The 27,151-nt window shown below is 36.7% G+C and overlaps 1 protein-coding gene across 1 annotated transcript; it reads left to right on the top strand.

Moving 5' to 3' along the window:
- The first annotated feature begins 427 nt into the window (after positions 1-427).
- On the top strand, positions 428-26,807 carry LOC145984378 (tRNA:m(4)X modification enzyme TRM13 homolog). Its single transcript, XM_083118039.1, has 8 exons — positions 428-645; positions 7,478-7,533; positions 8,191-8,381; positions 10,776-10,961; positions 11,731-11,961; positions 20,289-20,422; positions 23,267-23,454; positions 26,458-26,807. Exons 1-8 carry the CDS (start codon positions 499-501, stop codon positions 26,651-26,653), a joined length of 1,329 nt encoding a protein of 442 aa, XP_082974165.1. The 5' UTR covers positions 428-498; the 3' UTR covers positions 26,654-26,807.
- The last annotated feature ends 344 nt before the right edge of the window (positions 26,808-27,151 follow it).

The raw sequence follows: 27,151 nt of genomic DNA, 5'->3' as shown, positions 1-27,151 counted from the left end.
GTCCATTATTTTCAACGAGTTAGAATATATGAATAGAATAGGAGACGGCTGCTCCCGGCTAATGAGAAAAATAATCTTCCGATGTGATTTGAGCTTCATAAAAGGGACAATATGTGCAGGGCGGAACCGTTTTTGGTCAAGCTCAAGACGGAATTGTTTAAAAACTCTCCGTTCAGAACGGGAATAACTACAGTGCTGTAGGAATAACTCACCTTTTCCAATTACTCGGAAAAATGTCCACGGGAATAAACTTTGAAGTATGCTGGTGCAGAGGCTGTCAGCAGCTTGTTTGGCGTTTTGTTTCAGTTTTAAACCAACATAAAGTTCATGAACATGGTAATATTACGGTAGTACTTATGCACCCCACCGTACCTCGGTATCACAGATTATATCTCTAAAAGTAAATAATCTGTGGTTGCAACGCCACGAAAACAACACAGGTTGAAAATCCGCCTGCTGTTTACAAATTGCACTTGTATATTTTTTCGTAACCATAACATGGCAACGGCTAATTTTGATCTCATAAATCAATGTAATTTTTTTCTCAAGAAGAAAAAGCGCTACTGTCGAATGTCCGTTAAGAAAGGTCAGAAGTACTGTGGAGAACACATGTTTTTCCAGGAAGAGGACTCCGAAACCGAGAAAGTATGTCGCGTACTAAGCGCTTTATTTATTTCGTAGTGTTGCTTGAACTCCCTTGCAACTCAAATGACCACTTTTTTTTTTGTGAAGTTACTATCCCTGTTGTATTTAGCCATGAGTAAAAATAAATAATCCAAAAGAGGTAGTTCTTGTGCATGTTGAATTTAGTTTTTATAATGTCTTCCCACTGAAAACAAATTGGATAACTTCACGATAATAATAAGATACTTATATATAAATTTACTAACAAAAAATTGTCGTAAATTACTTCCGTACTATTATAGTATGGGTGAGACACCTATAAATAATATATTTCGCACTTTTTTACATTGCTAACGTACTGTTTTGGAATGCGGAACATTTCCTAAGGTGAAATAATGCTTTTCTAACTAAGATGATGTCTATTCCTTACATTTACGAGTACTTACTGTTACTTGTTATTTCGATTCTGTAACACATTATGGTGGGCGATAGCGTACTGGTTCAGTGCGCGTTGTGCGAGTGTTTTGTCGATGTATGCAGGGTAAATGTCTGTTATATCGGAGACACTTTTCTTCAAATTTACAGGAGAAACTACTTACGGAAATGAGTTTCTGTTGCATTTATCAAACTTCGTGGAGGTATTTTGTCACTATGGAATGCTGCACAACAGAAAATAAGCACTTTTGATGTAATAAAATAGCCTTTTGTGCGAAGCGACAACATTATGCCGTTGTTTCCATTATTAACCTGCAGATGGCGCGAGTGTCGAAAGTCACGCGGTCTCGCGAGAGGAAGAAGTGTTTCCAAACGTGCCTTTTCTTTACCAGAATTTTTTTTTTATTTTTTTAACTATGCTTACCTAACCTAACCCAACCTAACCTTGCCGGAAATGGTTTTTGGGGCTATCGTGAATGGTTTTTGGGGCTAGCGTGAATGGTTTTCGGGGCTATCCGTCAATGGTTTTTGGGGCTATCGGGAATGGTTTTTGGAGCTATCCGTCAATGGTTTGTGATGACATAATGAACACGAAAGTAGGTATTTTTTGGTTAAGAAGGTTGCAACACTGCATGCCCACTCCAAATCGACAAAACACAAGCACGACGCATGATGATCCTCAGCTGTGCGCGAAATATTCTATGTTCCGCAACGGAAGAAAGGGCCCAAAAGAGTTACTCGTAATGTGAAAAATCGAAGTTATTTTCATGTAAAAAGCATAATGGCACCTTCAACTATGTTCCGCAATACACAATTGGTAAGTACGAACCACTTAAAACTGAAAATATTCGATAGAAATGTGTCTCCGATATAACAGACAATTACCGTATGCAGTGTTGCAACCTCGTTCACCGGAAAATACCTACTTTTATGCCCGGATTTGAAATTATGCTAATACCTCGCCAACCATTGACTTTAGCCTCACAAACCATTGACATTACCCCACAAACCATTGACGTTAGCCCCAAAAACCATTGACGTTAGCCCCAAAACCATTCACGTTAACCCCAAAAACCATTTTCCGTAAGGTTAGGTTAGGTGGTAAGAATTTACAATATAGAGAAAGTCTCCAATTTTGTTAATTTTCGGTATACTAACTAATTTTGGCCTCCTAATCATGAATCTGTTGTAAAAAACCAGGGGTCACATCTGGAAATTGTACATTTTGATGAAAAATTGTTTGTTAGCGCCAAAAATCATCCACGGGTAGCCCCACGAACCATTCACATGAGGTTAGGTTAGGCCTCTTAGGTTAGGTTTCATTAGCACTCATTTCACCCCTAAATTCATCGAAAAAATAGGGATCGTACTAGAATTGAACATCATAAATCATTTTCTTGTAAAACAACGGTGTGGTTGGATACAATGACAGGAGATTACATTTTTTTTCGTAAAACTACGCATATACACCTATATATAAAAAAAATTCAATCAGCTTTTTTTTTTCACACGTGACCCCCGTTTTTTATTAACAGATTCGTGATTAGGAGGTCAAAATTAGTTAGTATACCGAAAATGTACAAAATTGGAGACTTTCTCTATATTGGAAATTCGCTCCAGTAAGGTTAGGCAAGCATAGTTAAAAAAATAAAAAATACTCGAAACGTCATGTTCTAGTGAAAACACGCAGAGTTTGAAACACTGACTATGGGGTTACGTCATCTTAACATACGGAACATTGTGCTCTCATGCAGAAAGCAAATGGCGGCAGCAGAAACAGTGTCGGGTACAGATTTTCGCAGAAAACAACATGTATTTGCATTAAAATGGATCAAAACTACATTCACGAAGTTCCACAACGCTACAGAAAATGATTTCCGTAAGTACTTTCTCCTGTAAATTTGAAGAAATCCGTCACCCCTATACTATAATGTTACCCGTACTTTTACTTGTTATTTCAAATTTGTAACACATTATGTCGGGTGAAAGTGTACTGGTTCAGGGCACGTTGTGCGAGTGTTTTGTCGATTTATGCAGTGTTGCAACCTCGTTCACCGGAAAATAACTACTTTCATGCCCGGATTTGAAATTATGCTAATACCTCGCAAAACATTGACGTTAGCCCCAAAAAACATTTTCCCTAAGGTTAGGTTAGGCAAGCATAGTTAAAAAAAAAAATACTTGACACGTCATGTTCTAGTGAAAACACGGCGAGTTTGAAACACTGACTATGGGGTTATGTCATCTTAACACACAGAGCATTGTGCTCTCGTGCAGAAAGCAAATAGCAGCAGCAGAAACAACATGTATTCACATTAAAATGGATCAAAACTACATTCACGAACTTTCACAGCGCTACAGAAAATGATTTCCGTAAGTACTTTCTGCTGTAAATTTGAAGAAATCCGTCTCACCTATACTATAATGTTACCATTACTTCATAAAAACAATCTTTTTTTCAACTTAATTCAGTGATAATAGTGATTCTGTACACCTGCGACAAAGTGGAAAGTTTTGAATTTTTTATGAAGATTGTGCTTAATATAAATATATATTTTTAAAAGCTCTTGGAGATGTATAGTGAAGTAATGGGTGGTATGTGGTACCATTTATCACTTCATGGCATCGTTGTTGGTAGTAATTTTGGGGCTGTTAATCCACTGTAAGATAAAGATCCCCGAGCATATACAATCGTGCCATGAAGACACATTTTTTAAGTGATGTAGGGTAGAGCCCCACATATTCTCTATCTCTGCTATTTGGGAGGTGATGTGATCAGCACCATGCTCCAGCTGCCTTTAGCCCTCAGGTACCCATTGATTTGAGGCTGGGTGAGCCCTGGAGGTGCTTTATTCAGAGGCCAGGTCAGAATAGTTCCGACCTAAAATTACCCACCCTGAGAATTCATCCTGGGATTCCTGTGTGGCAGTCAGACACCCTACCGACTAAACCACCATGGCTCCCCTAACCCACTGTGCCCCCTTGATAATTATGTTAATTTTTTTATTTTTAATCGACAGATTTCGATGTTTTACGTAATAAAATTGATTAAAGCACTTGGAAACCCCAGATAACAAAGATATACTTACCCTGGCCTGAAAATTGCTATAGAGGAAAGAACCTTTTACCAAAATCCTTCGCATACCTTCCCCTTCATCAGTTCAACTCGAGCCATAAGAAAGCATGCTCCACTCAGCTCCTCCCCTCCATGCAGGAAGATGATGCACAGGAGTTGCAGGTATGTGCAAGCTCTTTTGCCTGTGCTTCCTCTGTATCAGCATCAAACCTAACAGTCCTAACCTAATGACATAAAATTCACTTTTTATCAGGGTTGGCATTTTGGTTAAACTTCGATAGCGCCAAACACCTCTCACTCGTTTATTTCGTCATTTTTAACATTTGTACTTACCTATTCTGCATTGCGAAATATTCTTCAAGGTGCTATTTTGCTTTTTTCATGAAAAAAAGTTCAATTTTTGACATAAAGAGTAATTATTAAACCATTGACGTTAGTCCAACAAACCATTGACATTAGCCCAAGAAATTCACAATAGCCCCACGAACCATCACAGGGACGAGGTATGCCTACGTGGTTAGGTTAGGTTCCATTAGCACTCATTTCATTCAATTTAGCATACACGGACAACATCGGTTTTTCTCGATGAAAGAAAATACCAACAAGAACTTCTGAATGCTACAGAAACTCATTTCGGTAAGTAGTTTCTTGTGTAAAAATGAAGAAATCCATTGGGACGCTATGGAAGTTTTACCATATTTTTAACCCTGAACATTCAATTTATATTGTTTTAGTTCACTGAATCAAAAACTATTTAATTTTTTCTGTTAACATAGTTAAGAATTGACTAGGGGTGTGCGGGATCCCGAAAAGTCAGGACCGGGATCGGGAAAAAATTTCCTGTCCTGATCCTGACTTCAGGAAATGACTTCCTGACTTTTTGTGATCCCGAGCAGTTGGGAAGTACCGAATGGTCATTTTAAAAAGTTGTTAATTCTCGACGTTTTCTGCATTTTCAAGTCTCTGGAATGTATCGGAAATTGTTTGTTTTTATTCCAGAAATTCAAAAACAATGACTAAAGTTGAAAATGACGTGTAGAATTCGAGATTTTCAGAGCTTCGGGAAATTTCGAACATTTCCCATCCTGAAAATTTCCCGACTTTTCCAGACCCGAATGTCGGGATTAAAAAAAATTCCCATCCCAACCAAAAAAATTCTGTCCCACACACACACCCCTAGAATTGACAATCAAGGTCTCACACCTTTTAAATGATTAAATTAAAAACATACATAACCCGTACCACAACAAATCATTTAGGACCCAGGCCAACCTACTGACTGCCAATCGCACTCCTACATGATCCTACTCTGAGGTGGGAGATAATCCAACCAGTTACGGGGTGACATGTGGTCAGCACGACAAACCCCCAGTCATAGGATTCCATGACCGGGCTACTCTACTCATTCATAGCTCCCCAATTTAATCATGATGGTGAGTGTTCACCAGTCTCATACACAGGGCCGTAGCTAGAATTGATCTTCAGGGGGGGCTTTGTAAACAAAGTTCATTTTTCAAAAGTTTAACGGTGTTAAATGATTTTACGTTTTTGTTAGGGTTGCATGACTTTTGGAACACACTGTACTTTTCCTACAAATGTGTGTTTACATGGAGTGGCCATTTGTCAACCATGTTGTCGTGACAACTCCATTGTCTTGTAATCAAGGGGTCTCGGGTTCGATATCCAATGGAGGTGCATAGCGGTTTGGATCCCACTTTAAACTGAAGGTCCAGTCTTGATCAGCCTCCTTGTGCATAAAGTGGCACTTTGGAACAAAGTTATTTATTTTGAAATGGGTCATGTATTAATTGTTGAGATATTTCAAATCTACATTTGAAAGTACAACTTGGCACTAGGAACTTGCATCAATGTTGTGCATAGTTTAGAAGTTATACATGTCTAAATGTTGTCACCAACAACAATATAGTGATTGCAGGTTTGTGTAGAACACTGTGATGCTCAAAATATGATACTGCTTACTATGCCACAAAAGCCTATTTCAAGTAAAAATTGTAATTGATACAATTGATAAACATTGCTCCATCCTTCATCCAGCATGCAAATAATGAAAAAGAAAAAAAAAAGAGTCATTTGTGTGGAGCCGTCTTACCCATTGTACCCCCTTGAGAATTAACATTGATTTTTTTTAATCGACAGATTTCGATGTTTTACTTAATATAAAAGTGGTTCCAGCATGCGGAGAACACAAATAACGGAGATATATGAACCCAAAGTATGGCTCGCATAAGTAAAAACCTGACATCTCTTGAGTAATTTCACTGCTTTTATTTAAAACCAGTTGTATTGGGTGGCCACAATCAAAGTTGTCCTATTCAGAGACCTCTTGAGCCTGTTTGAAGCATCGGATTGCAGTGAAACTAGGTAGAGAGGCTATGCTAGCCAAGCAAATGCTGCCGGAAAAACAATAGTTAAAATTTTGATCACCAGGTTGAAATGTGGTGCTGAAAGCTGTGAACAGTAAACAACATTCTGGTAAAAGCTTTGTGAGACCATTGGTAACGCTGACTTACACTCCCAAAGCTTCATTCATGTTGACGGAATGCATACTGAATGCTGCTGTACTGACTTAAACTCAAATTACTGGTTGTTGTTACTGCAGCACCTCAGTGCCACCTTGTGGTGAAAATTTGAACCTTTTTTTTTCATCGGCATTTGCTTCCCCATTGCCTACATAGGCTCTCTACCAAGTTTCACTGCAATCCAATGTTTAAAGCAGGCTCCAGATGGCTCTGAATAGGGCAACTTTAATTGTCGCCACCCAGTATGCACACTCAAAAAACTAAAGGACATGTCCTAAAGATACACCATCAAACTTAGCACTCCTAACTTAACAAAGATTTTGAAAATTGGTATCACCACCAAACCTAACAGTCCTAACCCAACGAGGCCTCCCGATGGTGCAGTGGTTCATTGTCGCCTTGTAATCAAGAGGTCCCAGGTTAGATACCTGGTGGAGGCACATAGTGGTTCGGATCCCACTTTAAACTGTAGGTCCAGCCCAATTAGCCTTACTGTGCATAAAGTGGACTTAAAACACAGACTCAATCAATCATATAGAAAAGCATGTTACCACATATCAGAATAACGTAATCAGAACTTGGGCTCTCCTGCATATCTTGAGAAAATTATCCAGATTTTTTAACACAATATTGTATTTATTTAGATCTAATACATTCATAACCTATTCCCAGGAATTTCATAGATAGGATAGCCTTTTTGAGAAAAGTAATCATTTGTGACTCGAGATTGGCTATCTTCACAAATTGTAGATAAACAGCACATCAAAGTCTGTGTGCTATATAAACTTTTTCATTGTTACAGAATGATTTTGCTGAATCACCACTAAAACGGGTTCCTTGTCCATTTGACAGCACTCAGTAAGTAAACAATGCTTCTTGTTTATTAACATTTAAGAAACAAGTGATAATCCAGGATCTTAATTTTACCAAATAGGAAATTTGAGTGAAATAATTTATATACTTTTCCTCCTCATTAACAAAGTTTTCAATGTTCATGTATTGCACATGCTGATAATGGCATGATATGTTAATAGTTTATAAATTCAGAATGAGGTAGAGTAATGTGTGTTTATATATTTTCAGGAAAATCTCACGAGAAACGAAAGGGTCTGTATTATATAGGAAATAATTTAAATTCTTTGACAGTCTGATTTTATAATGAAAGAAGTCTTAGAAAAATTGTTGCAGGAAATGCATTTATCACAAGGTGAACTTTGTATAGAAATTGTTAGGCAATGTTTTAGAGATTTATCCATTTTATCTGTAAATTTAGCTTTCTCTATTTAGATTACATTATCATCATAGAGATTACGAATGTGGATTGAATTAGTGTGTAAATTATTTTAAATTTATGGGGAAACTATATTTCATTATTTGATTAATACATTGTGTGAATAAAAAAAATATAATGGCATCCATGAAAATAATTAAATTTACAAATCTGATGATAGAATTGTATAGGTTTAGAAAAACTGTAAATATTGCAAATATTGATCTTTTCTCCCTATTTTTTAGCACATGCTATGCAAGATACTTGCACAAGCATGTCAAGAAATGTAACTCAAGGCCCAAAGAGAAACCTTCATTTTATACCTTGGACATTAATCGTGGTGGTGCTGAAGAAGGATCTCAAAAACAAAGATTGGCTGATATAAGTGATGATGAGCTTCTAGGCATAATCAATAAGGTGGAGCAGGTATATCAAGGTATCATTTCTTATATTTTGTATATTTTTTATTGGTTGTTAGTACTGATGCGTACGAATGTGCATGAGGATGATGTGATTAATAATTATGAAGATTATAAATAATAAATTATCTGGTTATGAAGGAAACACTTGTTGACTGACTGGATCATACAGTTGTTAGTATGCAAGCAGTGGAATTGTTCCGAGATTAAAAAGAAAATTAAAAATGTGTAGGTGGCTCAAGTTGCTTCCTGGTCCCTAATGTCCACAGAGAAAAATTACAGGATTTTAATTAAATTTTTCAGCGAGTCTCATCCAGATTAAAGTTTCCTAACAAATGTTGAAAATTGAACTCATTTGTATTATCATAATAGCACTGTAAGATTGTTCCATCTTGTCACAAATTGCTTCAAAATAGGAAAATTTACATACAGAAAGAGGGGTTGGCTATGGGCAACCTGATTTCCGGAATTGTGTCTAACATATTTTTACATTATATAGAGAAAACAGCCATTGAACAAGTGAAAGGGGAAATTAAATATTTTGGGAGATACGTTGATGATGTGCTAGTAATTGGGGAGAAAACAGGGTCATTTGGAGGGCAAGAAGATCGAATGAAGTTCACCAGGGAAGAAATGGATGAAAATTAAATTCATTTCTTAGACCTTAAAATTATAAAGACAAAAGAAGGTCTTAGAACAGGAGTTTTCCACAAGGCCTTGGCAGGAGACCTGTGTATAAATAAAGAATCAGAGCACGCAAAAAGAACAAAAAGTAATGTCTTCCTAAACTTTTACATTAGAGCAAAAAGACTTTGTAATCATAAAGAAAAGTTAACAAAGGAGGAAAAATGGGTTATGAGAATAGGAAAAGGAAACGGGTATGGAGAAAACAAAATGAAGAAGATGCAAAAAAGAGCGTATAAAATTTGTGATAAAGAGGAAAGAAAATAAAAAGGAGGAGGAAAAGAAATAGAGAATGATAAGACTGGGGAAGAAGAAAGGAAATATATGTACGTGGGGATTCCGTATTACAAAGGAGTCTCTGAAAAGATTGAGGAGTATGGCATCAAATGTGGGATGAGAGCCCCCTGAAGTATTGAGAAACATTTCACCGAGTATAACCGGGAAGGTATGAAAAAGAAAAGAGAGGAAGAATTGAAAGGCATTTATAGAATAAAATGTAGTTGCAACAAAGAATACATCGGCCAAACCAGAAGGAATATGGGGATTAGGTGGAAGGAACATGACAAGGATATAAATGAGGGTGTCCCCAGAACAGCTCTTTCAGAACATATATTAGAAAAATCCCATAAAATAAGGAAAAGAGAGGTTATCCCGGAGGGAAAACAAACCAATAAATAGGACTGTTTATTAGGCTGGCTACATTTGTAAGGAAAGACACAAGAAATTCAACAGGGATGATGGGAATGTAGACGAAATCTGGGTTAGAATGTTTAAAAGATTTGATGTACATAAAAGAAAAAACAGAATTGGTTTCCATGTTACGCCCAAGGTTATCCAGGCAGCTCAGGAAACACTGGACGTTGTGGTGGATGTGACGTAAGCTTTGGCAGGGAGGAGGAGGGGAGGTAAGCGGAAGGGAAATATGTCGGCAACTTCCTGCATTCCAAGAAGAACCAGATACCATCATGGGCGACTGTGTGCAGGACATTTTTAACAGTTTTAGGTTTTGATTTTTTAATGTCTTCAGGGATTCTTAACGGGGAGTAATACTGGTTTTGAGAAGCTTTTTACCAAGGCTTGGCATGTTTTTTAAAATATTTCAATTTTCCAAATTTACCTTTTAACCCAATCCTTGTTTTTAAATAAGTGCTAAATAGTTAAATAAAGTAGTGCCAAGTGAAGGCTGAAGAAGGGGGCTGTAGGAACTCCGAAACGTTGCTCAAACAACAAAATACTTGCCAATATGTAGATGTTTTTTAAAAGATTTTTTTAAGGATTTTTTTTAGAAAGCATTATTCAGTTTGTCATTTGTATTACAGCCGGTAAAAGTAACTAAACCCATGAAGAACAATTGTAAATCTGATTTGTAATATTTATTGCACCTCCCAAATAGCACAGTGGCTAACATGGTTAACTTGTAATCAAGGGCTCCTGGGTTCAATTCCAGTGGAGGTACATGTTACCCATGTGTGTGTGATTGTCCTTTCATCAATTCATCTTATCACCATCCTCATCATCGCAATTATCCAAAAGTGGCAGAAAAGTAATAACAATATTTTATCTGATTTGCTTGACATTCTACAGTTGTTTTGCATGAGGCACTATGTTGTTAACTGGTTTATTTAACTAGAAATGAAGTTCAGTTTGTGTAAATAGGCAGCTACCTTTCACCTTTTTTATTATCATTATTAATCTGAAAATTTAAATGTACACTTTTTTTATGACAGATGCTAAACCCAATATAAAAGAGGATATACTGAATCATCCAGCATTATCAGAAGAACTAGCAAATCCTGAATATGGTGTCAAAACATTAAAACATTTAAAGCAGAATTCCTCCCTACTTGGCCACATGTCAAAAGCAGGATGGTTGTTAGATGAAACTTGTTTTATTGAGTTTGGAGCTGGAAGAGGTAAGTACACATTTTATTTAATGTAACCGTGTAATATTTGGAAATTTACAAACTGCTGCGTATATATATATCAACTGATATTTTCTTAAATTTTATTGTAATGTTACAACTTTCCTTCAGTGAATAGAAAGCAAATACAAGCAAATGGAGTCGACATCATTTACATTAGTTTTTGTTTCCGACAATATTTGTTTATACTTCTGCCTGTTTTCTCATTTCTTCAATTGAGCCCTGCAGATATTCTTGAATTTGAGTTTGTTATTTTCATCTTGGCAGTTCCATTCACTCTTGGTGGTGGTAAGAAGTTTAGGGAATTTACACACACACAGCCCTACAATTCAGTGTAATCACATGAAAGGAACATTTAAGTGTAATGAGATGAAGAGAAAAATAAAGGAATTTGTGAAAAATGTCAAAATTGCAGAAAATTTCAAAAAAATCATGGGTCAACAGAAATAATAATGAACATAATTATTGTTTTGTGATTGATGATTTCAATTTTTAAGATAAAGAATAAAATTGAACACATCACTTCAAAAGTCTCAAAATGTGAACTAGGAAGAGTCCTTTCCCTTCCTCCCTATGATGCATTTCTTTTTGTAAAAAATTAACACTACAGTATGGTGAGATAGCCCTGGTCTTCAGCCCAGCATGCACCACTGATGACAATTTACTACATATGTTCTCCACATTTCACTTCATATAATCAGTTTAATTTGTGAAAAGTCAGAACAAATGTAGCCTTCTAATATTTTTTTCCTTTATGTAGGTCAGTTGACATACTGGTTGATTCAGGCTATTGAAAATCCACATACTTGCAAATTCGTTCTTGTAGACCGAGCTAGTCATCGTCATAAATATGAAAACAAATTAAAGATGATGGATTCTGTAGTGAGAATTAGGATGGATATTGCTGATTTGAATTTAAGTGCAATAGAGGAAATTAGAAACTTCCAGCGAGTTGTGGCAATGGGCAAACATTTATGTGGTGTAGCAACAGGTGAGACATTTATGTAGTTTGTTCTTTTTTGTACAACATAAGCATTTATTATTAACTTTTAGTTATATATGTATGTATTTTTTACTTCTGTTATAATTTGGACTGAGCCAGTAATAAACATAGCTTTAATTTTTAATGCAATAAAAGGCAGAATTGTCACAACAGCATTTTCAAAACAGAAAGCTTCATCGTCAATTATATCTAGGAGAGATTCAATCTCAGGGACCATAGGATCTTTCATATAATACAAAGGCTGTTGCAGAGAAGGTGAGACAGATTTTTTCCTGGCTTGGCAACACTACCTATGGTTTCGGCACTAATCGCGCCATATAGGATGACTCATTCTGTTTACGTAGCAAGTTGTCACATGTTGCGAAACCACATTAGTGAGCAGCTGTGTTGATTTACGTGAAACGTGTTTCGTTTACCCCTCCAGGTTTTTGTATATAACATTGCTTTTTGCGATGAGTATTCAAGATGAACAGCGACATGCCATAAAATTTTGTTTGGCGTTTAGGGAAAAGTGTTGCAGAAACATATGCAATGTTTGAACAGGCATATGCCGATGAAGACAGACTGAGTACAGCCACAGTGTATCGATGGCACAAGTTGTTCGAAGATGGGTGCGAATCAGGCGAATCATATTGCACCATGATAACGCACGCCCGCATACCGCGCGGGCTTTTCAGGATTACGCGACGAAGAGAAAAATAGAAATTTTCCTGCATCCAGCATACAGCCTGGACCTTGCACTCTGCAACTTTTGGTTTGGCTATTCCCACTTTTAAAGGCCGCTTTACGTGATCGTCATTTCATGACGAACAAAGAAGTGATCACCCCAGCGCAAATTGTCTTCAGTTCGCTACCTGACTACGAATTTTCAAAGACATTCACAAAGTGGCAGGAGCATATGGATGCTTGCTTAGCTGTCAATGGTGCTTATTTTGAAAAAGATGTACATCTACTCAATATGGCTGATTCTGAATAAAAATGTTGTGGCTTGTAATTTTTTTGATTCATTTTAATGATTCTTGGAGGGGTCCATGTACATGGTTGTCTTTTAACTGCTACGCAGTCACGGCTTTTTGACCTATTGAGCTCATTTTGATCTCAATCGGCAGCTAATGAACCAAATTTTCACCCTAGTACATTTGCTAGCCAATGGAGGTCGCTGTTTTCCTACACAGAAATTAGTCTCACCTTCTCTGCGACAGCCTTTGTACATGTTTTTCCTAGATCTTAGAAAGAATAAAAATAAAATGATTGAGAGAAATATGACCAATTCATGTTATATGTATAGAGGTGTAAGCAAATACCGTGCGTTCATTTCGATCTGCAGCCAAGAGATCGGGAGAAGCGTGGCGGGCGGCGCTGATGGAGAAGCCGACATTTGCGGCCTGTAATGCCCCCTTATTTTTATAGACATATGCAGACATTTATCAGGGTGGCTACAAACAAGCAGAAATGAAATTCCCTGACTTTTCCAGGTTTTCCAGGACAAAATTTACATTTTTCCCTGACAATTACAAACTAAACTAAATCGATGTTTTTGCAAATGAAAATAAAAAACTCATACAGATCCACGTATGGTTGTGTTAAGTACCAATATCATCTTCTATGAAATTGACTTAATTTCTCTATTCTCTATGATTTGAATTCAAACTGCAAAATAGTGAATTTGCAAAATTATTACAATTCACAAGCTAGGGAAGGATTACAGAATTTTGTCATACGCAGTAAGTTTAAAATAAAATATTTGATTATTTTTAAAGTTACGACTAAATGAGATAAGAGTGAAGAGTGATTGATTACGAAATACAATTTGTAATTTATCAGTCTCCTTATACATTCTCGGTATTATATGTTGATATTTCCACTGAGGCTTGGAACCCTCTGCTTGCAAGAACCATGAGTGCGGACTCATTTTTCAATGCATAAAGCTACTTCTCTCTTCTCTGCAAAGCAAACAACTTAACTCTTGCATATAAGTGAAACAATTGAATCGAACAAAATAAAGTGTCATATTTCCTTACATTATCAATGGGATTTCTGCTTCAGTACAATATATACAAGTGAAGTACTGTGAAACTGACAACATGCAGTTATACCATTAATGCTGACAAAAAGGGTACGTAGGTTGCCTATTAGAAATTTAACGCAAGGAATTTATAGAATGGCATTGTATAGGTACATGATTTAGCTAACCATACATTAAAACAGGAACACATTGTTAATAACAGCTTCTGAAAGTTCATATACGAGGGGAGTGCTGAAAAAAGCTCCAATGGTGCCTATACACAGCACTAGTGGTCGGAGAGCGACAAACACACATGCAGGCAGGAAGAAGTGGCATGTAGCTGTAATCTGGTACAGTTGCAATGCAGCCGTTTTAGGATAGTTCTAGGTTAAAGATTGCAGCTCTCATACAGTCTCCCACTGACTGCGATGTAGCCTACATTGCACGCTCAGAATTTGGCACAGAGCCACCAGCAATCGTGTGAGGTGTTCAGACTGGATTGTATGGTCAGACGATGGTGCAGACAATTCACGGAAGGCCAGTCGAATGTGCACAACCCCATACAGCTGAGTACACACGGGCCCTTTGCATCACTTCAGGTGAGAGATCTTGAACCACTCCCTGTACAGCCCTGACCTTGAATGTACAGACTTTCATTTCTTTGTTTAACTGAAGAGGTTTCTGGCAGGGCAAGGATTTGACAGCTACACTGTGGTAGAGATAGTTCCAGTATTTGCCGTTATACACATATGCCATGGGCATACAACATTTAGTGCCATGCTACGACGAATGCTAGAACAACGGTGGTGATTATGCCGAAAATTAGGTTAGGACTCACCGTTACTAATGCAATAACTTACAACTGATATTCTTGTTTTATTTATGCCTAATTGGTAGGGACCTTGATATTTTCTTCTTTTCAAATTGGTGTATTTTCTTATTTTTTATTTTTTACTATACGGTGTTATTTTCTCCAAAATTAACATTTTCTTTTTAGCACATTTTCTGACAAATATCTGAAATTATACCTTCATGGTGTTTTTAAATTACTGTTTCAAATTTTAAGTCACATGGCTTACGCCTCTTCGTGAGAGTTTGATATCTTGAAGGTTATTTTGGGAAAGTTATTTTCCATACCCCATTTTAATTTTAAGGTAAGGATTTTAGATAATGGAATTTTCCCCGTATATACTGAAGGGTGCATAATGACCATAAGTGGCGACGAACCCAAAAAAATTAAAATCAATCAATCTCACGTGACAGATACCGATATATTATGGCACCAAAAATTGGCATTATCTTTTTTTGACTTGTTAGTGTTAAGTTTCCCCAAATTCGCGTTTTTATTTTAGAACATTTATCTGCCAAATATATATGTGCTTTTAAACTATTATTTAAATTGTAGGTCACATGGTCTACGTATTTTCGTGACAGTTTGATATGTTGGAACAGATTTTTGAGGAAGTAAAAGTAAAGTGCTGCCCTGCACTTTTCCATGACGGTGTATAGGGGTGTGGAGTTAGGGCCCCGCACTTTCTTGATCACGGCTGAAGGTGGGGGTGATGTGATCAGCACCACACTCCTGGCTACCTTTATCCCTCCAAGTTTCCTCAAGGTACCAGCTTCATATGATGCTGGGTGGCCGCCGGAGCATCTTGAATAGGTGGAAAACATCCCGGTTCTCCCCCGCAGGGGATCAACCGCGGGTCTCTCGCACAGTAGTCAAACGCCCTAATGACTGAGCTCCATTATTATTCCCTTGACAAATGACGATGGTGCACAATTAGCTTGGTAATTCAAAACATATCTTGTGCGACAAATACAAAGAAGTGGCTCCCGTGTGACGGTAGATACGCGCTCGATCTCCTGTTAGAACCCTGCCACTTTGCTCTGTGATGCAAATGGTTTTGATAAAAGTTGAAAAATCGTGCGAAATACATGATTTAATGTAGATGTCGGAATTATTCCATGTACTCTTGAGTAAAATTTGGAAAACTTGCATGTTCTATGTACACAAACATAGCCTAGAAAAGACAAGAATGTTGGATTTCATGGAATTTTTTCGTTGTTTTAGGACATTTCTTTTAAAAAAAAATCGCTAAAAACGGCAACAATTCGCATTTTATGCCAAATCCGCATTATTTCGATATTTCGAATGGGCGAAAAATGTGTCCAGACATCACTGCACATTCATAAACACAACTTCGCAGCAATTACCATTTTTCACGGTTTTGGCATTTGCGAAAAATCAATGTCCCTACTAATTGGAAATTACTTTCTGGCCACCCCTTGTATAAATCAGTAGATGGAAAGTGAAAATTTAGCAGGGCTGGCAGAGAAAAGTCAATTCTTGAAGAAAGTGATTTGCTTTTATGATTGAATGATTCGAGTAAATACGAGTACGATATTAAAATATTTACGTATTTATTATTAGTATTTTATTTCATAATATTGGACATTAACCTTACTCAGTGAGAGATTAAAGACCATCTCTCACGAGTTTAAAGAGACAGGACAGAGAGTGGCGTTAATTTCATAGCAATACTAGTGTTGCAGTAAATTTGAGGTTGGGAGCATGCACTTGCCAATTTTTATAACGTTCATCAATGCAGATGTATGTTTCACTTCTTCGTGATAGTATTCAATATATATATCCCATTTGGTTGGATTCTTCTTGATATCTAAGAATAGTGCAATGTCATTGTAAACATATGTTAACTTGTTAAAACCCAGTAATACGTCAGGATGATGAAAGAAAACCTTTGTAAGCACTGCTACATTAAATGAGGTGAAGTAAGCCAGAAGAGTAATAAAATTCCAGCAGCATATTTGCAATCTAAAGCTCTTCTTGTTTATGCATGCGATTTTTGTTTGATGTTGCAGTTCATGCAATTTCTGTCGCATGTTGTAGTGAGATACTCTGTCGGGTGGCCATATTCGACAAAAATCGTATGTATCAATGGAACCTATTTGTTTCTATGTTCCTTCAGTTTGCCCAACAAAATGCCTTACTACGACGTCCGACAACTATCGGACGGCGCCACCCGCTCTTATCCCCTCCATCTGTTGACAAGTCCCCTTACTACTCCCATACGGACAAGAAAAAATGATAATTCAATGCATTTTCCACGTAATATTTAGAGGCTTAACCTTTACTCCCCCGATGATACCATGGTGCTGATTACGAAATGAATGTGCTTTTTGGACCTTCATACTCTTATGTTTGGGTGGAAACTCTTGACACAGGTCTGGAGCAAGCCTGGGAAATTCATATTGATGACCAACTACCCCCTCTCCGCAACATATCCATGCCACATTTCCGAACAGAGTTTCACATTTTGGCTCATTATTCAACTTGTATGGCACCCAGGAATATGAAACATGTTTCAATATCTTTGGAAACGTCCATTCTTTGAAGAGAATAATAAGGTTTGCGCCATCTTAAATAGCGGGAGAAGAGCGGGCAAATTCCAGATTATTCCTTTTTTTTTAAATTCGGTGGTCGCGTCCCCAAACCCCCCTTCCTCACTTCGGCGTTCTGAATTGTACACGGTTGCATGCTATGATGTTTTAGCTGAAAAACAAAACTTATCCGAAGTAGATTGCTCTCATAGTGCGCGAGTTATAACAAATTTCCTCCGAAAATGCAAATTACCTATTTTTCGTAAAAAAAGAAACTCACATTTTGGCTTATTATTCAACTTGTATGGCATCCAAGAGCATGAAACATGTTTCATTCTCTTGAAAAATGTCAATTCTTTGAAAAGAATACTAAAGTTCGCGCCATCTTAACAAATAACGGGAGAAGAAGGGGCAAACTACAGATTTTTATGTTTTTTTTTTCATTGAAATTCGGGGGTCGCGCCCGCCAAACCCCCCTTCCTCAGTTCGGCGTTCTAAATTGTATACGGATGTATGCTCTGATGTTTTAGCTGGAAAACAAAACTTATCCGAAGTAGATTGCTCCCATAGTGTCCGAGTTATAAACAATTTTCTGAGCAATATGCAAATTACCTATTTTTCGTAAAAAAACAGTGTTTCACATTTTGGCTTATTATTCAACTTGTATGGCACCCAAGAACATGAAACATGTTTCATTCTCTTTGGAAACGTCCATTCTTTGGAGAGAATACTAAGGTTTGCGCCTTCTTCCCAAAATAGCGGGAGAAGAGTGGGAAAACTCCAGATTTTTGTTTTTTCCATTGAAATTTGGGCTGTCGTGCCCCCAAGCCCCCCTTTCTCCGTCCGGCGTTCTGAATTGTACACGGCTGCATGCTCTGATGTTTTAGCTGCAAAACAAAACTTATCCGAAGTGCATTGCTTGCATAGTGCCCGAGTTATAACAATTTTCCTCCAAAGAGTGTTCGAATTTAAAATTTCCGCCGAGAACCCCGGGCCAGAGAAATTTCTCTCTCTCCCCCCTCCTGCCATCACTGGTTGCCGGCGCCGTGGTTGTGTTGCGCATAAAAGGGGCCTAAAAGTTGAGACCGAAACTTACGAACGAGATTTCCTGTTCGCGTGCAGAGTTCCATAATGATATCTTTCAAAAAAAAAAAAAAAAAAGGAGGATGAAATTCCCTGACATTTCCCTGACTTTTTTTGACTCCTTAAATTCCCTGACTTTTCCCGGTTTTCCAGGTTTTCCAGGTCTGTCGCCACCCTGTTTATATAAATATTGCAAAACGATCACTAACCTGTGTTATAACACGCAAAAGTTCTTCTGTAATTCATCCAAGTTCTGCTCTTATATACACAAATAAATACGCTATAGAAATGATGTTAAGAACCACAGATAAAAAAGCATTTTAATCATGGTTTTGATCAGTAATGTCCTGCTTAAGTTTATATCCTTGAAAGAGTTTTGTGGCGATGGGAATCGTTTGGAGGTTTCGAATGTGCAACACTGTATCAGGATTACACTGCAGACGAAACCGATAAAAGTGAATGGTTTTCGTGAGCTTCCTCGCAATCCGAAATATTCGAGCTCGAGTTTTTTGTTCCTTCGCGACTAGATGATGACAGAGTTGTAAATATAGTGGCAAGCAATGTAAACCAAGAGCATGTTAATTTCATACTGTGCGCAAGAGTGTTATTCTTGGTTACTTGCAGTTACTTGTTTGTGTTATTGTAGTGTGTATGTGTGACATGTCAGTGAGACGATTGGAATGCCAGCCGCAAGATTCACGTTAGAACAAAGATTTTTTTATGTATGACACGTACCTACGTGAAAACAAACTCGTGTAGAGACGTGTGTAGGTAATTTGTACAGAAATTCCCATGCGTTTCAACTCCACACAGAGATACGGTTAGATATCTTGTCCTTAAATTACGAGAAACTGTATCGTTAAATTTTAAAACACCTAAGCAAAAACGACGGATTCTAACCGAAGCAAAACTCGATGATATTGGTGCAGCGTTAGAACGTTCTACAAACAAACCTCTACGCCGTGTTTCACAAGAGGTGGGCTTGTCAAAATCATCGGCACATACAGTCACTAAGCTACTAAAATTAAAACCATACTCTTATAACACAGGTTAGTGCTCGTTTTGCAATATTTATATAAATGTCTGCATATGTTCATAAAAATAAGCAGGCATTTCAGGCCGCAAATGTCGGCATCTCCATCAGTGCCGCCCGCCATGCTTCTCCCGATCTCTCGGCTGCAGATCGAAATGGACGCACGGTATATGACACTTGAAAGCAAAATTCATATATTCGAAAAAATATTAAGAACAGAAAGATGTTTAACTGTGCATGTGTTCATACACACATGTGGAATAATTATAAAAAATTATAATTGCTTTATTGAGTAATTTAATTTTTCAGTTTACATATGTAGCTGGACATGGCCATTTTGAACTCTTCCACAAGTATAAGACTTTTGGTTACCTTCCGATACTGTATTTGGTGCAATACTTATAACTCTCTATAGAAATGCAATCTACACATTGGAATAACATAAGTATTGTATCATGACATGGATATTCTGGCTGCCTTGATTGGTCGACTTACAGTCTCCATATCATAGGTTTTTGGTTTGAGTCCACACTTCGTCTAATCATGTAAATGTTCTAAATTGGTATTTTGTTCAACCTACTAAATACAGTTGATCTATAAATGCTGCTGTGACTTCCAAGATTTTTTATTGTAATTGTATGTCTGAGAGCGCAGTGTTCCCATCTACCTGCAACTTTATTTTTGTATATTTGTCTGCAATAAATTTAGAAAGTCAAAAATTGATATTTAAGTTTGTTTTCTCTTTTGTAGTTACTATAACTTTACCATACTATTATTATTATAACATTCCAGATCTAGCTTTACGATGTTTGGTAAAGAGCAGAGATAAAGAAAGGGATGGATTGAAAGTAACTGGACTTATTTTGTCCTTCTGTTGCCATCACAGGTGTGAATGGGAGAGCTATGTTGGAAAAGAATTCTTACTGGTATGAATTTGCATTCATATTTTGCTGTTAATAATCAATAAGTACAATAATGATATTCCTTTGTGAAAATCTCAATATTATATTAACCCTTTCGAGGTGGAGCGTCCAGATGACAAAAGTAACTGAAAAACGTTTGACGAATATTTCGGCAAACACATATCTTCGTAATAAATGTTCAATAAACGGGAAACAGAATAAAAAAAACATGGAATCTTTTGGCTTTAATCTCCAAGCATCCACCTCACATCTGCCGTCATTGCCGGGTAGACTCTGACGTCATTGTCATGTTGCCAGGCAGATTGTTAAAATACACAACAAAAGCCCACGTGCTTTTCAAGGCTTTATAAGTTAAAGGGCTCCGGCTTTCAAGTTCAAGCATAATTTCTATGCAGTAAATTTGGCTCGGGAAGGAAGAAAGGGATTAGAACTTTGTTTGTCCTGTGTTTCCACTTAGCAACAGGCAGGGAAGTGGGAGGGGGAGGAAGCCTTTCTGTATAGCATTATTCGAGAGTGCTTTTTGCAGCATCTGTGCCACACAGGTGGCTACGGTCTTCGGGGGAGGGGAGAGGCATGGGTGAAATGTAATACGCACTTGCAGACAAGGAGTTTGGCTGCACAAATCATTCTCTTGTTATCGAGCTATGGACATGAGTGCTTTTGAATCCTTGTCGTGAGAAGAAAGTCTTTTGTGATGGCATCTCTTCAGCCAGGAGAAATTCGTGACTTGTTGGAGGAGGGGTTTGACACGGGGGATGAAACAGAAGTTGAAGATATACAGGGTGTGCCACAAGATGATCGAGAAGAACCAAAATAGGAAGGGGGGAGATGATGAAGAATTAGAGCAGAATGAAGATAGTGGTGATGCGAGTGCAGTGGGAAGAAGTGAAGAGGGGGATTGACATCAGGGGGGGAGGCAAATGTTCTTCCTTTCTCTGGACAACCAGGTGTAAGAGTTTGTGCCCTTGCGAACAATCGCACTCCTTTTCAAGCTTTCAGTTCAGTATTTACCAGTGAAATATTTGATAAGTCTTTCTTTTATATATATATATATATATATATATATATATATATATATATATATATATATATATATATATATATATATATTTACTATTTGCACTATCGTTTTGATACTACGTATTCGTCATTATATAATTGATTGATATTATTTTACTTCATGTTTTGTGCCTCTTGGCTAATTTGCGAAGATGGGGATAAGTGATGAAATGATAAAATAGATGAATGGGCATTCACAAACAACCATGCTGTAGCAGGATTTGAACCTGGGACTCCTTGAGTTGCAGCGCTATTTGCTAACCACTCAGCCACAGAGTCCGAATCGCCTTTATTATATAACTTGGGTGCAATCAGCGACTAATGGCGATTTGTCCAGATCGATGGGCAAATTTCTGATGGAGTTTCCGGTCAGTTGTGATAAACATTCTCCTCGACCTTGAGTTTTCTTCTTCTTCTTCTTTTTTTCTAAAAAATATACTTTTTGTATTATCGTTTTGATACTATGTATTCGCCATTACATAACATGGGGCAATCAGCGACAAGTGGTGGTTTGCCCAGATCAATGAGTGCTACCGGATGAGAGCTAGCCAAACTTTGAAAAAAAAAAAAAAAAAAAAAAAAAAAAATCCTCCGTGTGTTGCTTCCAAAAATGGGTACACATTGACATGTTTACCTTACCGAATGAAAGCCTTGGAAATTCTGAATAAAACGAGCCCTCATTGGCATTTATCGTATTATTACAACTTTTTTTTAAATAAAACATTTTCCAACATGTTACATTTTGCTTAAAATGAGCCCCATCCTTGGGGAATTTCCATGCATGACGAATATTTTGACATCCGCCTCAGAAGGGTTAATGTGCTGTTTTCAATGAGAAATTGTGACATTCTAAAAGTATTTGGTGTTAACTGTTTTATCCTGTGTATGCTAACATGGAAGGTTAGCACCATAAATCACAAGGCTGCAGTGCATATTTTGCATGATCATATCAGAAATTTGCTCCATATACAAACAAATTGTATGCTTCATCTGTCCTCAAGATCACAGATAACAGCTGCATGGAGTAGTTGGTTACCTGTTCATTATCGTATTCATAGGTTCAATCTCTATTCTGCTAGGTGTAATGAAGGGGTCCCAAGTGCGATACTTAGTAGAGGCACATTGCACAGTGGTTCGGATTGCACTTTAAACTCTAGGTCAAGTCCTGATTAGCCTATATGTGCATAAAGTGGACTTAAAACAAAAAACTCAAAACACTTCTGTTAGGCTTTTTGCCCTGTCAATCATAGCACAAAGACATTTTTCCACATTGAACAGGGAATGTATTTCAAAATCAGCATACAAAGATTGGGTTTGAATATAATTAGATCTGCTGCAGTAATTGACATATTCATATTTTTTGTCACATACAAAGTGCATCTACTGAGTTTTAGGACTAGTGTTATAAAATGTATTTGCTTGAAAGAAGTGACATTTTTATTGTTTAACCTTTGACATACATCCCTTCTAATTGTACACACTGATTTGCATGGTCATACAGCCTCTGGGTGCCCCTGTATAAGTCTAATTTCCACTTCAAGCACTGTTTGGTCTTAAGCCTGCTAAGCTTCCATATGTAAGCTGTCCAAAGGGAATGATCGAATAATCATGTTTTTTTTTCAGTGTTTTACACATTAAGACAAGAAAAATATTGATTTATTTTCAAACTTGTGAAGACATTGTTAAAACTTGTTCTTACATACAGTATTTGTGCTGCTTATATACCTATTTTTGTACTATAATTACCTTGATAATGTAATTTAAGAAAATTATTGGCCATGATTACAGGAGAGTGGATTCACCTCATCACAGTTTCATGTAATGAAGAACATTGTTAGCTGGGCAACGTGTGGAACAGGAAGAAGTAGACAGCATGGAAGTAATCAAAAGACCAACAACACTCCACTTAAAACTAATTCTGCAAATGACAGTACTGCTCCTAGCATGGAACCAGAAGCTGACAATAAGTATGATAGGTAATGACTGAAAATGTCCATTATTTTGTTCAGATTCTCATTTCATTTTTTTCCTTTCTTCCTTTATTTTTTAGTTTTTTGTAGTGTTTTGTAAGACTTGGCTAAATCATAGCTCTCTTTTAATGGGGAAGGGGGGGATATTCAATTTTTATAATGCATCAGGTGAAAGGTGCACACATGCACCAGATCGCACCATACATATACAGAAAAATGTGTGTGTGTGCGCACTTCATAGTAAATCTAATGATTCTTTGGTTGATAAATGAGATATATATATATGTATGTATCAATTTGCTTCTGTTCTAGACTAAACAGACAAAAGGATGGTCTGATTGGAAAGATGGATATCACATCAAGTTGATAATTCACAGTTCCTTCCATCTTACCAAATTTCATATTTGGGTCATTCCATGTGAAATTAACCAATGAAAAGGCACTTTTCAACCTTGCATTTAGGACCCCTGCATTTTTGGAAATACAAAAGATATGGATCTGCAACTTTGCATATTTCCCTACCTCAGGTGGCCCTTTCAGTACGCCAATTTGAAATGAATCAAAAAATGTAACGTAGCTCAAATTTCAGAGATATCAAGGCATTAAAACATATTGATTGTTGACTTAGTCATTTTATCCCTATAGACAGATGAACTAATCAAAATAATTTACATCTGATTCAACTATCATTTGCTTAAGTTGTAGAAAATTGTGATCTTTACATTTGCTAATTTTCAAGATATTGATGAGAGTCACTTTCAATCAAATGTTGCCTGTAAGGACTGGGCTGATCCAGTTGGTTTTAGGGCTGAATCAAAACCCACACCAATACTCTTACAGATTCCCACTGGCACTGATGATTCAAAGTTGTAACATTTAAAAATTGTTGAAAGTATTGATTACCGTATTTACTCATGTACAATGCGCACTTCTTTCCAAAATTTTTGCCCCCAAAAAGTGTGGTGCGTATTATGCACAGAATAATTTTTTAATGTTAATGGAACCCTATCATGTTAAATATCATTGCAAAGCTTGAATTCTGCAGTTTCTGAATATGGCAACAGTATTTGCAATGCGGTTGAAATAAGTTCATTACAAAATGAAGCAACATTCTGAATTTTATGGTACTTTGTATGAAAAAAAAAAGATATGGAAAAAGAAAATAATTAAAATGTATTACTGACCAAATAATATGACATATATCTTCTTCTTATAAGGCGCTACAGCTCTTTATGGGCTTTGGCCTGCTCAATTACATCCTTCCACTCTTCTCTACTCAACACACATTTCTTCCAGTTCTGTATCTTCAGTTTTCTTATGTCATTTCTGACATCGTCTATCCATCTGGTTTTGGGCCTTCCTTGTGATCCAATTGTAAATTTGTTTCACAATTCTTTCTTCGGACATTCTTTCAATATGACCCAACCAACTCAATCTTTGTGTTTTGATAAATCTTCTTATATTCTTACTCTTTATTAATATTTCAAGCTCTTCGTTTGTTTTTATTCGCCATATATTATTAGATTGTCTCGTTGGGCCATATATTTTCCTTAATATCTTTCTTTCAAATATCATTAGTTTTCGAATTATATCTTCTTTCAGCACCCAGGTTTCACAGCCATATGTAACCACAGGTCTTATTATGGATTTATACAGCTTTAATTTTATTTTTCTGGTAACTAGTTTGGATTGGAATATCCTCTTATTCGCATAAAATGCTCTGTTTCCAGCTGCAATCCTTTCTTTAATTTCTTCTTCAATTTAATTGTTTCCATTTACTATTGAGCCGAGATATTTAAATGACTGTACCTGCTCTATGTGCATTGTATCTATATCCTCTTTTTGTTGTTGGATTTTTCTTCTTGTACACCTCATATATTTTGTCTTTTTTTCGTTCACTATTAATTCATATTTCATTGCCTGTTGCTTTAGTTTCACTAGTGAGTCCACCATTGCTTGCTTAGTTCTTGTAGTAATTACTATGTCGTCTGCATATGACATATATGGAGTGTGTAAATGCCTTATTGAATGAAATCTTGTGCTGCTAACTGCTAGTTTGAGGGTCCTGAATGTGCCTCCTATAAATGTTTCGTTAGTCATAGAAGAAGTATATATTTTGAAGTCTTTTTAGAAAAAGTATAGAGGAAATGAGCAAAACCACTTACAAAAGTTTAAAGGCCATGTGCTACAATTTTTCACTTTGTAATATTATGTTCTCCTCTTGGTCCACATAGCAACAGGTGACTCATTGAATAGGAATGATATCATTCACTGTTGTTCGGCATAGCAACAGCTTTACAACCTACAACTAAGAAAGCCATTTCTTGAACCTGGATTATACTGTGCATTATATACGAGATATAATTGTTTGTCACTTTTCCCTATCAAAAACCAGGGTGTGCATTATACACGTAAATACGGTAATATTAGTGAGTGTGGATTCCACTTCAATTATAAGTATCAATAAACCAGAGTTTTGCTTTAAATTACTCAAAAATTACATTATAATATTGAAATGCCTGTCATGTAATCAGAAAGTACAATATTTTCACATATTATTGGTGCAAAGTCAATGAAAAGTTCAAGTTTTGCATAGCTTCTAGGCTAATTAGACTCTGTAAATGATCAAAACACCGGAAAAGTATCAACCGGTATCGGTAAATAAAATAAAACTGATACTTTCCGATCCTGATATGTTGGCATCGGTACTGGCTCAGCCCTAGTTGATCTATTATTTGATGGTCTATCAGTTCACCAAATTTTGTCATCATAACTTTGGATAGTTTCTAAGATATCAATAGTTGACATAGAGAGATGAACACAACCATCACATAATAGCACTTCTTTCAGCTTATGCTGATAAGTACCTAAAAATGGATACATGAACATTGTAGCAATTTCAAATGATCTAGATAAGTTGAACGATGGACAGCATTCAAACATCAGTTGTAGTTTGACTTCTATTTCCACTTTTGAAAATCAATATTGAGGATCTTTTCATCTTTCTAGGTATGCAAGATTGAATTTGGATCAACAACAAAGAGAACAGATAGGAAGAAAGTGTAAACATATTTTGGATTGGGGAAGATTTCAATATTTGCAGAAACATGGATTTAATGGAAACCTTATTTATTATGTAACATCAGATGTATCTCTGGAAAACTTATGTGTACTTGCTGAATTGCATAATACAGCTAGAAGCTAGTGGTTGTTAGCCAGATATTTATGAAATAATTATTAATCTTAAATTGCAAGCAAAAATTTGTAGACAATTTGTTGGTTTAAGAAGTTTCTCTTCATTTAAAGAAATGAGATAAGAAGAATGATAGCAAACTTTGTAAAGAGCATACTATAAAGATTTTTATGTACATTTTGAAATATTTCATTTATTTTTTGTAATGATATTTCTGATTTTCAATGATGACCATGAAGTTTGGCAAAGTTCAACCTTTGTGGATGGCCACTTCTGATGCTGGCTAGCTTATTGGGGCAGGAGGTTTTCAAGCATACATTTTCAAGCATACACTGTTATGTTTCTACAATCACGTGAAGTCTCATTGAAAATAGTTCAATACTTTTGGGGGAAGCATTAAAAATTAATACTGCACCTATGAAAAAGCATTATACAAATTTTCTGGGGAGATTTGCCAGACCCTGTGGCCGAGTGGTTAGCACATCGCGCTGCGATGCCAAGGGTCCCGGG

This window comes from Lepisma saccharinum, chromosome 2, assembly GCF_977018435.1.
Source record: "Lepisma saccharinum chromosome 2, izLepSacc3.1, whole genome shotgun sequence".
NCBI classification, from domain to species: Eukaryota; Metazoa; Arthropoda; class Insecta; order Zygentoma; family Lepismatidae; genus Lepisma; species Lepisma saccharinum.
This window is presented reverse-complemented; position numbering and strand designations above follow the sequence as displayed.

Excerpts from the sequence above, each read along its gene's own strand:
- LOC145984378 (XM_083118039.1), top strand. The coding sequence starts at position 499 with ATGGCAACGGCTAATTTTGATCTCATAAATCAATGTAATTTTTTTCTC. Across the intron at positions 10,962-11,730 it reads TGAGTTTGGAGCTGGAAGAG|GTCAGTTGACATACTGGTTG; the intron begins GTAAGTACACAT and ends TCCTTTATGTAG. Across the intron at positions 23,455-26,457 it reads GCTGACAATAAGTATGATAG|GTATGCAAGATTGAATTTGG; the intron begins GTAATGACTGAA and ends TCATCTTTCTAG.